Raw genomic sequence first — 16,563 nt, 5'->3', positions numbered from 1 at the left:
CTGAGTGCTCCCGCGCAGAGCCCACCCACGTGTGCCCCCCTGCCACAGTCCAGGGCGGGTACTGAGTTCACCCTGATTGACAGGCGCGGAACCTGGGCACAGACGTGTCCAAGAGGGGCCCCGGGGCACACCGGGAGGGCCAGGTGCCAGGTCTGGCAAGAGATGGGAGAGATTGTCACTGCGGGGAAAGCAAGCTGGGCCAGGTAGCGGCACAGGCGGTGTAGCCTGTGGCTTGAGCTTGAAGGAGCGCGCCCGAGTGCTGGGCTAGACGATCTTGGCCCTCCAGGAGCGCAGATGGGGAAACTGAGGACGCAAAGCTGCCGCGAGCTCTTCACTCTCTTAAGACCTCGCTCCCATCCCCATCCCTCCGCCTTGCGCGACTGCGCAGTCCGCCTGGTCGCAGCCCCTCTGAGGGCGGGGCGCGCCCCGGCCCCGCCCCCTGCGGGCGGGGCTTCCCGTTGCCGCGGGGCCGTTGATTTCAGGGCGGAACGTTCGCGCGGGGAGTGCGCGCGCGCGGGGGAAGGCATTGAGGGAGCGCTGCGGGTTCGGCTCGGCAGGCTCCGCGTGGTGCGCGCGCAGCGCCATCCGGCGCACCGCCCGGCGGCTCCACCCAGCCCGAGGGGCGCGGCCCGGGTGGGAGGAGGCGAGAGCGCGAGCGACACTGGCGACTCCGCTGCGCGGCAGGTGAGGCGGCGGGTCGGGGCCGGATGGCAGGCAGCACCGCGTGTTTCCCCAGCCCACAGGACCCGCCCTGAGTGCCCGGGACCCCAGGTCCTTCATGTCCTGGGGACCCCTACCTCCGGCATCCCTTGGGATTGCCCGGGTCCGCGGCCACCTGTGGACTGGACCACCTTTCAGTCCTGGGAAGCCCCCCAAACCCTCCAGTTTTCCCCCAGACTCAGTACACAGAGGACCTCTGCGTCTTCAAGGCCTGAGACCCTGTCACCTTGTGCTCCAGAAGCCCAGCAGAATCCCCTCTGGTCCCGCTCCTAAACCTCGGGTCTCCCCAGCCGGTGGAGGCCTTCAGAGCCACCTCTCCCCACCGTCCCTTCCTTCCTGGGATCTCCTGCCTCCTGCTTTCTGACTTGAGGTGCACAGAGCCATGCAGCTTCTACTAGAGTGTTCTTGAGGTTTGTGATTTGTTAATAGGAATAAAAGTGGAAACACGCGACAGGTCAGCGGAGGGCTACGTACTATAACCGAAGAGGAGATGGGATGTGGGGCTCCGCATATGGGTTTGTGCTCACCCTACAGCGGAAGCCAGTGTGGGACCGCGTTTTTACTCGTGAGACTCATATTGTAGAGAGGCATCGCTGGGAGTGAAGGAGTTGGCAGACAAAGGCTCTTTTAGGTGGTGTCCTCAATGTGTGGTAGTTTCTGTTACCACACACAGCCCACCAAAACCAGTCCAAGAGAGCAAGGCTTGATTACGGTGGCCTAGTTGCTAGGAAGATGGTAGCCTAAAGAGCTGTCCTTCTGGATCTTGATTTAGGGGCTGCTTATGTAGGAAATGGAAGTCTGTGGCTGTCTTCCCGAGGTGGAGGTTTGGAGCCAAATGTTACACATGTTATCCTTTTCAGTCTTGGAAATCTCTAGAACAGAGATTATCATTTCCTCAGGCTATCGTCATTGATCAACAGTTCTGGTGCCCCGAAGCACTGCTTACAAAAAAGAATGTACTTCATCTGCTGATTGTGAAAGACAAGGGTCAGGCATGGGTAAAGACGGAGTGGGTGCCCTATGTGATCCAGGACGCTTGGTGCTGGAGGCAGAGGGCACAGCCCCAGCTGGTAAGGTTGGGAGGTGGGGGTGGTTAACCAAGTTGTGTGGTACTCGTGTGCAATGACCTTAAAGGCAGCTGGGGTGGGATTCTTGAGAACAGGTTATGGTGAAGAGAAGGGATGTGAGAAGTAAAAGAGAAGCAGACTCTCAAAGGCTGAGACGTTGTTGAGGGTCATTTCAGGCAGAGTGACAGGCGGGTGAGAAGTCAGCGAGGTAGGCCCAGCACACCAGATGTTAGAACCATGAGGTGTGGGTGGCAGAGCTTCGTCCTGGGAGCTGTCCTTGTATGGATGATAAAGAGAAAGGAGGAAGCCACAGCCTCATCCCCTTGGGCTGTCTTCAGTGACTGCTTCTGCAGTGACTTAGGGAACCAGCTGTGGAGGGAGAGAAGTTAGAATGAAGGCAGTGAGGGAAGTGCTCTTAGTTGAGACCATGATGCCATAGCAAGAGGACCTGAGCCAGAACCTGGCGCTGAGCTTCCAGTGCTGAGCAGAGGCCTGGGTGGTTTAGGGGAACAGGAGGCCAATGAAGGGCTTAGGGAGGAGTAAAGTAGCTTGTATGTTTGTTGTTGTTTTTTGTTTGTTTGTTTGTTTGTTTGGTTTTTCGAGACAGGGTTTCTCTGTGTAGCTTTGGAGCCTGCCCTGGATCTCGCTCTGTAGACCAGGCTGGCCTCGAACTCACAGAGATCCGCCTGCCTCTGCCTCTCGAGTGCTGGGATTAAAAGCGTGTGCCACCAGCACCCAGCATATGTTTTTTTGTTTGTTTGTTTGTTTTGTGTGTGTTTATAGCAAGGTGGAGGGCAGGGGACAGCACATGTCTGTGTGCATGTGGAGGCCAAATGACAATTGGGGGTCATTCCTCAGGTGCTGCCTCCTGTGTCTTTTTTTTTTTGAGGCAGGGTCTCTCACTGGCCTAGGATTTATCAATTAGGCTAGGCTGGCAGGCTGAGGAGCTCCAAGGACCTGCGTGTCTTTACCATCCCACCAATGTGATCACTAGTGTACACCAACACATGAGACACTTTAAAAAAAAGTTGTTGTGAGGATCAAACTCAGGCCTTATGTTTACAGGTCAGATGATTTGCTAATGGAGCCATCTCCCCAGTCCTGACTGACATATTTTTCCAGTGGTCACTTTAGCTGTAGTAGAGAGACTTGTTTGTAGGAAGCAAGACAGACCCAGGTGGTGTGGTTCAAAAGCCCTCTAGGGTTTCACTAAGCTTCTGAAAGCCCAGGGCTCAGGGCCTAGGACACTGACATGGGAACTTCTTAGGCGGGATTTTATCTGTTTGTTCGTAGGTCATAGTCACCTTAGTGCCTCACCAAGGTGACTGTCTGCTTTCCCCTAGGAGACATGCTTCCAACAGGGGGTGCGGGCTTGATTCTTAGAGGCCAGCTGGGGGGTCTTGAAGGAAAAGGAAAGGTGCTGGAGACACATGCGGATGTGTCAGCACGGTCCTGTGTGACTGGAGGGGCCGAAGCTGCCAGCAGGAGATGTCAGTGTCCAGACAGGTGAGCACTTTAAGGCATGGCACACAGTGTAGACAGTGTGGGTTAGAGATCATGAAGAACAGTGAAGGAAGCCTGGACTGGGGAGAGGGACTGGTTTCCGGTGGGCACCACAGCACCCTGTGGTAGAGTCTTCGGACACCAGCCACACATGGCTGACAGTCACTGACAGGGCTGGATTCTAGTGGATTAAATCTAGGGGTCCTTCAAAGCCTGCTCCGTAGGTTGCTCTGGTGTTATCCCATGGAATGGCTCTAGCTACCTGGGAGGTGCACACTGCCTTTTTCACATGTCAGGGAACAGACTCAGAGAGGGCTGCCTAGGCTGAGGCAGCACAGCACCGCTGATGTTGACAGGGGCTTTCTGTGAACCTTTCCTTTCCCCACAGCCTGGAGCCTTCTGCCTGGAAAGTGGCCACACCTCTTCTCCTTCAGCCCTCCTTATCAGTTCTGCTAAGGTTACCTCAGGCAGTTAAAGTGTGACAGCCAGTCTGTGCTGGCTGTGTGTGTCTGTCCATCCCACCCGTCCCTCCCAGCTTCCCTGAAGGCATGCTTCTGGGGGAATGACAGAGGGGTGGCAGGCTAAACAGAGCAGCCAACCTGGGGGTCCAGGTGTTGAAATGAACATGACAGGGAGACTTGGGGATGCAGGGTGCAGGCAGTGCCTGGGATAGTCAAAGGAGTCTGGATGCAAACCCGTAGCGAGTTATTGCTGTCCCCAGTGCCTGGGGAGATGTTGACCAAATTACTAGAGGCTTACTTTTACCTCAGAAAAATGAGGGCAGTTGGCATTATAAACCTTAAGATTCCCCCAGCTCTAAAATTCTGTGATTTTTTTTAAGTTGCTCTACAGAATATCTCATCTGCATCTTGTGGGGCTGGGGGTCATTTGGTCTCTGTTTGGGGTGTTTCACTGACTTATTAAGTTAATACAAATACCTGTGTTATGGGATGTGTCACCTCTGATGGGCAGACTAAAACCGAGTGCTGTGGGCGGCAGGTTCCTGGGAAAACATCCCATGTATTGTTTGTCATCCCAGCACACTGGCGTTAGAATTCGGACAAGACCTCAGTGTGGTGGTTGCCTCCACAATGGACTCAGTGGGAGTGTGTAGGTGAGTGCTATAGGCACTTCCCTGAGAGGGTGGAATGAGATCATGCATGCAGAGTGCTTTGCGTTTTTTCCCCTAAAAGCAACAATATTTAATATTGGTTTTGTTGTTGTTTTCAATCTTTTTATTTATTTGGACAAGTTCTCATGCCCAGGCCGGCCTTAAACTTCACCTTGAACTTTTTCTTTTTTTTTTTTGAGACAGGGTTTCTCTGTGTAGCTTTGGAGCCTGTCCTGGAACTTGCTCTGTAGACAAGGCTGGCCTCGATATCTGCCTGCCTCTGCCTACCAAGTGCCGGGATTAAAGGCGTGATCCACCACCGACTGGTTCACTTTGAACTTCTAATCCTTCTGCCTCTATCTCTAAAATTCTGGGACTGCAGGTGTGTGGGTTTCTCTGTATAGTTTTGGTGTCTGTCCTGGATCTCACTCTGTAGACCAGGCTGGCCTCGAACTCACAGAGATCCACCTGGCTCTGCCTCCCAAGTGCTGGGATTAAAGGCGTGCGCCACCACCGCCAGGCAAGAACTGTAATCTTAAGTGTTTTGGTTTGGGTACTGGTGGGATCTTGCTTTTTCTTTTTTAGAATTGGTTTGTATATTATTGTGTGTGTGATATGTGTGAGTGCATGTTACACAGCATATGGGACGGTCAGTGAACAACTTTGTGGAATTATTTCTCTCATCCACCTTTTTTTTGGGGAAGGTCAAGACAGAGTTTCTTTATTATGTAGCTATTTCATAATTTGGGCTCAAATATAAGCAGCTTGGGAGCACTGTTTTCAAGACACCAGTTAGCATTTTGTTTTGTTTTGTTTTGAGACAGTTTGTCTTCATAGCCCCAGCTGTCCTGGAACTTACTATGTAGATCACCAGGCTGGCCTCGAACTCACAGAGATCCACCTGCCTCCTCCGGAGTGCTGGGATCAAAGGCGTGTTATGCCATACCCAGCTACAGGTGGATTTTCTGCTGTTATTTATTTTAGCGATTGGCCTGGTGGCATGTGCTCAGGGTTAGGGTTTGTCTGCTGTAAATTGTTTTGAAGTGTGTATTTGTGTTGCATGGAGGCCAGGAGAGGCTGCCAGGTGTTCTTCCCTGCCTTATTCCTTATAAGACTGGGTCTCTCACTGAACCATCAAGTTCCAGGGATCTTCCAGGCTCTGCCCCCTACAAAGGTGTAGGTGCCTATATAGCTATACATAGTTTTCTGGTTTTTCGAGACAGGGTTTTGCTGTGTAGGTTTGGAGCCTGCCCTGGAACTCGCTCTGTAGGCCAGGCTGGCCTCCAACTCACGGAGATCTGCCTGCCTCTGCCTCCCGAGTGCTGGGATTTAAGGTGTGTGTTACCACTGCCTGGCCACACACAAATTTTAAGTGGGTACTGGGGGTTCAAACTTAGATCCTAGTTCTTGTGCAGCAAGTAATTTTACCCACTGAGCCATCCCCCTGCCCCTGTTTCTGTTTTAGGGTCTCATTTTGTAGCCCAGGCTGGAATTCACTATGTGGACCAGGGTGGCCTTAAACTTTTGGTATCTTTCTTCTGCTTAAGCCTTCTGGTTGCTGGAATTGCAGGCATGAGCAGCCATGCTTGCCTGCCTTTGTTGGTGGAGGGAATCCATGAGCAACCATGCTTGGCTGTCTCTCCCGGGGGAGGGGATGGGAGTGGAGGGGTGTTGAGGCAGTCTCATGCTGTATGCCCAGGCTGGTCTTTTACTCTTAGTGATCCGCCTGCCCAGTATCCTGAATGCTCTGATCACAGATGTGAGTCACCATGCCTAGCTTTGTTCTCTGAGCTGGAGACAACGATTCATCCTCACACCCTGATTACAGGTCGCACAAGTGACTGTTGTAGGATGGCCCCGAGAGAGTGGTTCAGAGTTGGAAACTTGCTGGTGTGCTTAGGTAGCTTCTGGTAGCCTGTAGGCATCTTGACCAAGTGCCTTTCAGATTCTGTGCTCACCTGAAGTCTTTGCAATGGCCTAACCAGTGACATGGATGGAGGAACCCCACAGGCAGGTGGGAACGGAGCTTTGGGTTTTTCTGCCATGTCTCAATACTGTTCTGAGTGGTTGTGGTTCCGAGTATAAGTCTATAAGTCGATTCCTTGTGTGGTTCTGCACACTTCACCTTTTTAAAGCTCCTTCCTGCTTTGTTTGCAGTTCAGGTCGATGGAGTCCTGTTGATCCATCTCACCTGAGATAGATCTGTCACCCAGACCCCAGCCGGTTCATTTGTGCCACAGAGTAGACTGGACATTATTATTATTACCAGTGATTTCTGCCCCAGTACCATGTTCCTCCTGTCTAAGACCCACATAAGGTCCATGTGGTGTGAGAAAGAAGACTGACTGGACATCAGGGATTAGAAATCAGGTGAGGGGAATGGGCCAGCATCAGTTGTAGTGTCAGGGTTGGCAGATGGCCACAAGTGCCTGCTGTGCAGACGCTCCAGTCTCGTAGTGGGAATATGACTGGCGGAGTCCAGCTTCCTGTTCTCCTGTGTGCTTTTTTGCGATAAGATCTTGCTGTGTAGCCCAGGCTGCCCTGGAACTCAGTAGATAAGGCTAACCTTAAACTTGAAGTGGTCCTCCTGCCTCTGCCTCCACAGAGCTAGGATTAAAGGAATGGCCACCGTGCTCCATGGTAACCTTCTTTGAGGACCTCCGAGCCTTTGAGTGCTGGGACTAAAGACATGCGCCACCACATCTGGCTAGAAGTCAAGTTTTTTAAAAAGCATAATTTCTGAGATTTCACAGGCTCGGGCTTAATTTAGTTACTTGTTACGGCACTTTTAATGATCAACAACACCCCCTTACATCCGCCCACACCTATGGCCACTCTCATGACGGCTCTGACTTGTTCTTTCTTCTCTCTGCTCTTTGTGGCAATGTAGCCTGGTGGTAGCCAGCCTTTCAGACAAGGGTGGCTTGTAGAGCTTGGGCTGGGCCTGGCTCAGCAAAGCTCTACCAGCCACCCTGGGTGGCTCACACAGTGTTCTTGGACCTGCGTGGTTGAGGGTAGGGTAGCCTTGCTCCTTAGCTGGGTGACGCTCATTCTCCCAGGGGGCTGGACCAGCTCTACAGGGCAGAGTTGCCGAGGACGGGAGGCCGCACCGCCCAGTGCTTGTCACACTCTCCTCACTTTGCTCCCATTTGTTGGTGTGCCAGTGGCCAAAGAAATCATGTGACTAAGACCAGAGCCCATTGTGTGGGGTGTGGATATCTGGAGACTTGATGGGAATTGTCAGTGATCCACCATGGTGGGTTGGAGGTGGGGGTTCCTCTTCACAGCTATATGAAGATGGAGTCTGTCATGTTTTGGACTCTGAACATTAAATGTTTTTAAAATTTTAATTTCTGTGTCTGTGTGCCAGTGTGGCGTGTATACATATGAGGCAGGTGCTCGTGGAGGTCAGGCGCTAGGTCCCCTGGAGCTGGAGATGCCTTTGAACACCTGGAGTAGGTGCTGGGACCAAAGGTAGGGACCCCTGTCAGAGCAGTTTATGATCGTAACCACTGAGCCATGTCTCCGGCCCTTCTGATGAGCATATATTTAGTGCTGGATGCCAAGGAGCAGTCTAGCCACTACAGAGCTCATTTGCGTAAAATAGCTGTGATTTCTTATTCTAGACCCAAAACATTGTGCTGAGACTTTGCCGAAGGGTTTAGATAAAGAGGACAGTAACTGCTTTTAAGAGTCTGTTTTGGGCCTGATTTTTACATTTAGAAAACACTGGTAGGTTTTTATGAAAAAAAAAAAAATGGGTTGCTATGATGAGTTGGCTTTGAGACTGCAAACTGGTGACGACATGGTCACCTAGGAAACCGAAAGCTGCAGCATCTAAGAGGCCTCTGAAGGGTTTTGTTGCTGTTGTCTGGAATGTGATTGGCTTAAAGCAGCGGCTGTTGAGAAGGGAAAGGAACATCAGAGGTAGAATGGCCTCCAGAAACTTCTAGGCACAGATGAAGCTGGGCAAATTTCCCACTTGGGCCTTGATTTAAAAACAAAGGGGAGAGTTTGGCAATCTGGATTATGATGAGGTTTGGCTCTGATCTTTTGGCTGCTGAAAACAGGAAATGAAGTAATGTCTTTAAGCATGTAGTGTTTATAAAGAACTGTAAATGTCTAAATATGGACAGCTGTGCAACTAGCACCGCACGGTTCCTGTGCTGAGCCTGTGTCTTGTGCGTCCCCTGCTGGTTGCTTTGATCCCTAGAGGTCCCCAGCAGTCTAAAAGCCAGAGGCCCCCTCCCTGTGGAGGTGGGAATCCCTGTGCACGAGCTGGCTGCAGAGACCTCTCCAGACCACCAACTCAGGCTGAGGCAGAGCCCAGCAGGAACCAGCCACAGTGTGCCTGCCCAGAGCAGAGTTCTCTCCTGTGAGTGTCTCTCGTTTTCTTGGGGAACTGAAATCTCTTGTTTTCGTGTTACTTTGCCGCCAAGGTCCAAGTGCATGGTTTTGGGTGTTAACTGTGGTGCCTACAGTTGAGGCTTCGCCATTTTTTTTTTTTTTTTTGTTTTGGTTTGGTTTGGTTTTTCGAGACAGGATTTCTCTGTGTAGCTTTGCACCTTTCCTGGAACTTGCTTTGTAGACCAGGCTGGCCTTGAACTCACAGAGATCCGCCTGGCTCTGCATCCTGAGTGCTGGGATTAAAGGCGTGCGCCACCACCGCCCTGCGTGAGGCTGTGCCATTTCTAAGGCATGCTGGCTGCCTCTGACTGTTTGAAGTCAAGCTGTAAAGTGCTGGGGAGAGCCGGCCAGGATGAAGGGCTTTCCCCCAGGAAGGAAGACAGGTCCACTCTGAAGACAGTTATTTTGGTGGTCTTGAGTTAGTCTGCTCATGTTAACTTCAAACAGGAAGTGCAGTAGCATCTCTGTGCTCTGTCCTTCAGGGGTCCCCCCCGCCACCCCCCCACCCCCACCCCCGCCACCCCTGACCCCTGTTCTCAGCTGTGGGGCACAGCTCAGCTGCTTGGCCCAACAGTTTGGTTCACAGGGCACTTTCCCTCTAGAGAGGACTGAGCTTGGTAGTTTGGCCAGTTACAGGAATCTGCTTTACAGTTGGAAACAGAATCAACGAATATGTATTGGCCCCCTGGACTCTTGGGGTGGGGTCCGTAGGGCTTCTGTGTGCAGTGGACAGGTATTGTGAACTAGAATACTTGTAACTTGCCTTAGAAAGTTTCTAGCAGGTTATAAAAACAAAGTAGACTTGACCGTGTATGGTGACTGCAGTGAGGTGGGCGGGCACCTGAACTCCCCCCCCCCCCCCCCCCCCCCCGGCAGGTGGCATCCTCTGCCAGCTTCACTTTTTGGCCCATGGACTAGTTTCTTAGCACTGAGGAAAGGTCAGGGACTCTTGGAGACTTTGGAAGCTATGAGTGTTTTCCTCTAAGGTGGGGGGATGGATGCTTCACATGTTTTCATGGATGACTGCAGGACCCCATTTCTCCAGCCTGAGGGTGCAACTTATAGACCCATTGAGCTTGGTGATTTCTCCTGGAAATTATTTTTGGTGACCTAATTCTAATTGAAGAGGAAAAAGATTAGAATGTGGACAAGGGTTTTGAGTCTGTGGGGAGGGTTGGCAGGGCTGGTGTTCCTCCCACTGCTGACCCCTGGGGAGTACTGCTGCAGGGGGTGCTGCTGCAGGGGGTGCTGCTGCAGGAGGTGCTGCTGCAGGGAGTGCTGCTGCAGGGAATGCTGCTGCAGGAGGTGCTGCTGCAGGGTGTGCTGCTGCAGGGGGTGCTGCTGCAGGGAGTGCTGCTGCAGGGGGTGCTGCTGCAGGGGGTGCTGCTGCAGGGGGTGCTGCTGCAGGGGGTGCTGCTGCAGGGAGTGCTGCTGCAGGGAGTGCTGCTGCAGGGGTGCTGAGGAGTGGTAGGACTCCTTTTTCTCCTTTGTTTTGAGCTGGAGTCCCTACATAGCCTAGGCGGGCCTTTAACTCAGGTCCCTCTGCTTCTGCCCTTCTGCCTGATGGGATCATGCCTTTAATTCAGCAGGTCTGCCACTCAGAGGGCTGCCCTCCATAGACAGGGTCATTACAAGTTCTGCACACAAGCTGCTCACCATGCTACTAGCATCTTGCATTAGTGAAGGGCTATTGAAGATGGAGTATCAGTCAGTATATTGTAATTCCACACGTGTGGCTTGCTTTTAATTTTGAATAGTTCCTAATAACACAGAAAACTAAAATTAGGATATGTACTAGGCTCTCAAATTACATGAAAAATATCAGTAAAAAACCTGGAGGTAAATGAGCAAATGGTACCATAATTCTCAGTGATAGTAGGATATAGGCCTTCATACCAAGTTCTCTGCATATTTCCTTGTTTACAGTAAACATTAGTTCTAGAATCAAGGGATAGGGGATTGGGAAAATTGTAGATGGCTTTGTCTTAAGGAGACATTTCCAGGGTGAAAACACAATGGGGAACTAGCTCATAAAAACTGCTCACTGCCTGCTCTGGGAATGTTTTCCTTTCTGTTGGCCCAAGACACTCGAACCCTTGACCGGTGGAAGCCGAGGAACTATTTGCACGTGTCTTTTCGTAAATGGCATTTTCCAGGTGTTCTGATTAGATGGGGAGTCAGGACCTGTGGTTTCAACCCCATCCTTTACTGTCTTCCAGGGCACTTAAGAAGTCTTTCATCTGGGGAGTAGAACCTGGGCTGATGATCATTTCTCTTTAGGATTCACAGATGGAGTCAGTGGAAAAGACAACGAACAGAAGTGAACAGAAATCAAGGTAACTAAAGTCAGTTAGGAAATAGAGGTAGGCTGGGAGGGGAACCCAGAACTGTTCACCATGGTCTCCTCCAACGCAAGAAACATGGCAGAAAATGGCTTTGTGCTCGAAGAAGCCATCTGAGCCCCATCTCTAAACCAAGCAATGTGGATGGAGGTGGAGAATGGGAAGGCCCCAGGACTGTGAGTGGCCCCAGGTTCCACTTCCTGGAAAGTGATGCAGAATGAACTGCTGCCCCCTGGAGAGCGCAGCGCGGGGGTGGCAGAAAACCTGCATTTTGTCAGAAATTGTCTTGCTCTCACCACAGCAAGATCATTCTGTCCTTAGTGTTTGCAAACTTCTTGCAGCTTCAGAGGATGAGGGGGCTGAACTGTTTGTTCACAGATACTGTCATGTTAATGTGCTTATCATTGTAGGCAGCATGGACTCTGTCTTCTGGGAGCGTATGGAAGGGCCAGTGTTTGACCTGAACGTTCTAAATGTTTCTAGACTGGAAGCTTGCGGTACTTCCAAGCGACTGTTGGCTTCTTCTTCCCTTGCTTCTCAATAGGAAGTTTTTGAAGAGCCTCATCAGGAAGCAACCCCAGGACCTGCTCCTGGTCATCGGGACTGGCGTGAGTGCAGCAGTGGCCCCAGGCATCCGCGCACTCTGCTCTTGGAGGAGCTGCATCGAGGCAGTCATCGAGGCTGCGGAGCAGCTGGAGGTCCTGCACCCCGGGGACGTTGCCGAGTTCCGGAGGAAGGTGATGAAGGACCGGGACCTGCTGGTTGTGGCCCATGATCTGATCCGGAAAATGTCACCTGTGAGTCTCAAACCCTTCTGGTTTCACTGGGCTGCCTTTGGGTTCTAGGCCAGGTTGAGGGAGTGAATAGATTGAACACTCGGCCTCCGTGAGCAGAGTGCTCAGCCTAGCTGGTCACCATCCTTTTGTTCTGTTTTTTTATATTCAAGACAGGGTTTCCCTGTGTAGCCCAGGCTGTCCTGGAACTCAGAAATCTGCCTGCCTCTTCCTCCCGAGTGCTGGGATTAAAGGTGTGCGCCATTATGCCCAGCAGATGCTACCCTTTCAAACCCTGACGTTGTCTGCAGAGGCTGGATCAGCCTGTAGCAATGACCCCGTAGGCTGGCTGGCTCTGGATGCTTTCATGCTGCATTTTTGGTGTGAGGTTTGTGAGACGCTGTGAATACTGTGTTGGTAGTCATACCTCTCCAGATACAGCGGGTCCTCAGAAGACATTTTAAGGTGGGAAATCAGTGTCTGTCTGCTGGTAGAAGTGACACAGCAGAGCAGTAACATAGTTGGTGATGCAGGGGACAGTTAATGAGAGGCACAGCCAGCTTGTGGTGTCTGTGCCGGGTGCAGGTGCTAAGCACAGTGTGAAGCTGGAGTAGGCCGCTTCTCCCTGGTCTGTGTTTGTGGGAGATGTGCAGTCAGCATTTGGAGGAGGCGGAAGGAAACTTGAGCTGTGAGCCCAAGGGAAGATGATACGAACCTGAAATGGTAAACAGGAAGGGCAGGAGAGGTTTTGGGTCAAAAGGGAGACCCCAAATGGTGTGGTTTTATTGTGATAGTAACTGATTCCTATATTGAAACCTGGGGAGGCAGCCCAGGAGAGTGCAAGAGCTCCATGGTACTGGGGACCTGGGCTCTGCCATCCTCAGCATGAAGTGCCCTGTCTTTGTACAGTTGGCTGCCTGACTCCCCCTTTTCCAGTGGGCAGTGGGAGATGGGCTGTCAGCCCTCACCCTTCCATGGCGTCCCATGGAGTCACTAGATCAGTGTTTCACCCTGATGCTGCACCTCACCTTCCCAGGCTGGGGGCCTTTTCAGTTAGGTGGGGCTGGGCCAAGTGGGGGTGTTCTGTTAATCAGGGGCAGCTGCCACTGTAGGCAGGGGCTGAGCCAAACCTGACCTGCTAGCCATTTTTGTAAGGTTGTGTTGGCATGTGGCCACACCCTCTGGCAGGCACATTGTCTGTGGCTGCTCTCGTACCCAGAGGCCAGCTTGAGTAGTTGCAGAGGAGCTGTGGCCACAGGCCCAACAGATTTACTGGCCTTGGTAGACAAAGGGTGCTGACCCCTTCCTTCTACAGGAAGAGGAAGGCTACATCTGTGGATGGCTGGGCAGCACGCAGGGGGAGGCTGTCATGTTGCTCATTGTTGGTTAGGAGATGCGTCTGAAGTGCTGTCTGTCGCCTCGCACCCTTGTGCGCTCTTCTGAACCTCCCGAGGAGTCAGGTGGGGTGGCCTGCAGGCCTCTGCTGTGTTGGCAGGTTTTCGAGGAGGGTTCCGGTGCCATGGATAAAGATGAGGGCTAGCAGGTACTGCAGATGAATGGCGCAGTGGTGAGATCCCCACAGCCTCCTAGGAGGAGGAGGGGCCTGAGGGAACTTGCCTGGTGGCTCTGACTTGTGGGCCCTTGAGGTGCTGACTGTGAGGTGAAGCCTAGGTTAGGCAGGCTGCTCTTCCTTGGCCCCTGTGTATGTCCAGCTCAACCCCATCCTCTGGGTCCCTTCAGCAAAGCTCTGCTGCCACCGCTTCTCACGCCCTTAGCGCCCTTCCCTGCCCTCTTGGAACGTAGGGACTTTCCGTGTATATAACCTGGTCCCGGCCACCTCTCTGACCTGGTGTCTTCCCCCTCCCTCTCCTAGCCACACATGGGTGCTTTTCTGACCTTGGACCCATTTTCACTCCTACCTCAGTCCCTTTTACTTGCCGCTGTGTGCTTACAGCAGTCCTGAGAACTCCTCCTGCAGGTCTCTGCCTGGACATTGATTCTTCAGAGACTCTGGGGGCCCTTGACCTGCCCACGCTCACCCCAGCGGTAGCTGCACCCCTACTCTGCCTGCTGCCTGGCTTTCCCTGTAGTGTTTATTGCTGCAGTGTTACAGCCTTGCCCTTGAGCTCTCCCCCGCCCCCCCCCTCCTCCTCCTCCTCCTCCTCCTCCTCGGCTGACTTCCTTCTTTCTGTTTGTAAGAATGTGCTTTGTAGGAGTACTCAGGTTTGTAGGAGTACTCAGGTACCATGGCTTTGTCACAGTGAGCTCTGGTGTTCCTAACTCCTTTTGTTGTTGTTATTTTGAGACAGGGTCTCTGTGCAGACCTGGCTGGCCTGTAATTCACTGTGAAGACCAGGCAGGTCTCAAACTCACAGAGATGGGCGCCTGCTTCGGCCTTGTGCACCATCAGGCCCACCTTGCGTTCCTAACTTTTTTTGTTTGTTTGTTTGTTTTTCAAGATGGTTTCTTTCTCTTTGGAGCCCTGCCTGTCCTGGAACTCCCTCTGTAGCCCAGGCTGACCTCAGACTCATAGAGATCCACCTGCCTCTCCTTCCCGAGCGCTGGGGTTAAAGGTGTCCACCACCACTGCCCGGCGTGTGTTCCTAACTCTTGATCTACCTTTTCATAGCGCACGGGAGACACCAAGCCCAACTTCTTCCAGGATTGCCTAATGGAGGTTTTTGACAGCTTGGAACAGCACATCCAGAACCCTGTGGTGCTGCAGTCCATCCTCGGCCTAATGGACAGGGGCACCATGGTGCTGACTACCAACTATGACAACTTGCTGGAGATCTTCGGGCAGCAGCAGAGCAAGCCCATGGAGTCCCTGGACTTGAAGGACAAGACAAAGGTACGGGCTGGGCAGGAGTCGGGGAAGTCACTGCCGCGGACACGTTACTGGCGTCTGCATTGAAACGAGGCACTGGGTTACTCCTAGACGCCACACAGCCGTTTCCTCAAGCAGCCTGGGAGTCGTGCCCTCCCCTCTTGGGGTGCTTGCTATTGTCCACTGTTCTGTCCTGTGCCCTGCGAGCGTTTCTGTCTACATTTAGTCATTAGCGGTCACCGTGGGAATATGGATGATAAAGCAAGTACAAAAAGAAAGGACTGCAATCCTCCCAGGGTGGGTTTTACTGGCACAGTTGGGATTGCGATGTATGCAAACATTTCAATGCTGCTTTTTTTCCCCCTTAATATTTATTTTGGATACAGGGTCTTACTGAATAGCTCAGGCAGATTTCACACTTGGGGTCCATGTGCCTCTGCTTTCAAGTACCGAGGTTCAAGGTACACAGCACTGTGCCTTGCTCCCGTTAGCCATTTTTGTTTGTTTTTGAGACAGGCTCATGCTGTATAGTTGTAGCTGGGCTGCAGCTCACTATATAGACCATACTGGCTTTGAACTGATAGCGATCCTCCTGCCTTTGCCTCCCAGGTGCTAGGACTACAGGCATACTCCATGATGCCTGGCTTCATTAGGCGATTTTGTCTTACTTACTGTTCTGTTGCTATGATGAGACACGATAACCAAGGTACCTTGTAGAAGGAGACATTTATTTGAGGGTTTGCTTACAGTTCCAGAGGGTGAGTCTGTGACCATCATGGTAGGGAGCTTGGCAGAAGGTAGGCAGGCCTGGTGCTAGAGCAGTAGCTGAGAGCTTACATCTGAGCTACATGTTGGAGGCAGAGAGAGAGAGAGAGAGAGAGAGAGAGAGAGAGAGAGAGAGACAGACAGACAGACAGACTGGGCCTGGTGTGGGCTTTTGAAACCTCAAGCTCACCCCTGTGACACACTTCCAACAAGGCCACACCTCCTAACCCTTCCCAAACAATTCTAACTGGGGACCGAGTATTCAAATAGATGAGCCTATGAAGGTCATTGTCATTCAAACTAGATTATTTTTATTTTAAAAAGAGCAAATGTAATTTAAGGAAAAGTGAGGAAGAACTTCTGAGAGCGGGTTCTAAGGGAGAAGAAGAGCCCAGATGTTGTTGACAGTGATTTGGCCTGGCATGGTGGTGCCTGTAATCCTAGCACCAGAAGGCAGGTGTGCCCCTCCAGCTCTGTGTGGCACAGTATTCCCTGTCCCTTGCCAGCAGTGGAGTTATTAAAAAAAAAAAAAAAAAGCAAGCAAGCATGGGAGTGCTCGCCTGGAACCTTAGCACTTTGGAGGCTGGGAATTTGAGTGAATTTGAGCCGGCCCCGAGCTACCTAGTGAGTTTGAGGCAGGTCTGGGCACCTTTCTCAAATACAAAACAAAACAGAAAAGCCAAGCATTTCCCTGTCAGGGGTGAAAATCCTAATTGTTTCCCTTTTATTGCTGAGGTTGAACAGTTCCACTTCATGGACCATTTTCATTTTTGGCATGTTTGTGCCTTTTGTGATAGTCTTATATTCTGGGTTGTTAGGGATTCACATTGCTACCTGTCCTGTTGGCCACTGAGTTGTGGTACCCATGTTCTCTCTGTGGTAGCCTGTCTAGAGTTGGCTGTGGGCACAGGCTGGCTGCTTGGGGATCCTGAGTTGTGACTTAGCCCTAGGAGGGGGTGGACACAGGCTGTGGCTGAGCATGATAGCACCTTAGGGAATGAATAGTCTGTTATGGGTAAGAGAATTGTCGTCAGGCTCCTCTGCCCCC

At 51.9% G+C, this 16,563-nt stretch overlaps 1 protein-coding gene across 9 annotated transcripts in view; it reads left to right on the top strand.

Moving 5' to 3' along the window:
- The first annotated feature begins 572 nt into the window (after positions 1–572).
- The window catches only part of Fam118a (family with sequence similarity 118 member A), a 28,411-nt gene continuing 12,420 nt past the window's right edge, over positions 573–16,563 (top strand). The window contains exons 1-5 of one of the 9 annotated variants that reach the window (XM_059247557.1): positions 573–684; positions 6,559–6,771; positions 11,089–11,144; positions 11,695–11,947; positions 14,553–14,774. In XM_059247557.1, coding sequence (XP_059103540.1) covers positions 11,098–11,144; positions 11,695–11,947; positions 14,553–14,774 — 522 coding nt within the window. In that variant the 5' untranslated portion in view covers positions 573–684; positions 6,559–6,771; positions 11,089–11,097. Of the gene's footprint in view, positions 685–1,025; positions 1,131–1,619; positions 1,791–6,558; positions 6,772–8,626; positions 8,777–11,027; positions 11,145–11,694; positions 11,948–14,552; positions 14,775–16,563 lie in introns of those variants that run through there. The other 8 variants (XM_059247553.1, XM_059247560.1, XM_059247554.1 and 5 more) reach the window with 8 other exon arrangements.

The sequence above is a fragment of the Peromyscus eremicus genome, chromosome 20 (genome assembly GCF_949786415.1).
Source record: "Peromyscus eremicus chromosome 20, PerEre_H2_v1, whole genome shotgun sequence".
Lineage (NCBI taxonomy): Eukaryota > Metazoa > Chordata > Mammalia > Rodentia > Cricetidae > Peromyscus > Peromyscus eremicus.
The sequence above is the reverse complement of the archived record's forward strand: the minus strand, read 5'-3'. Positions and strand labels throughout refer to the sequence as shown.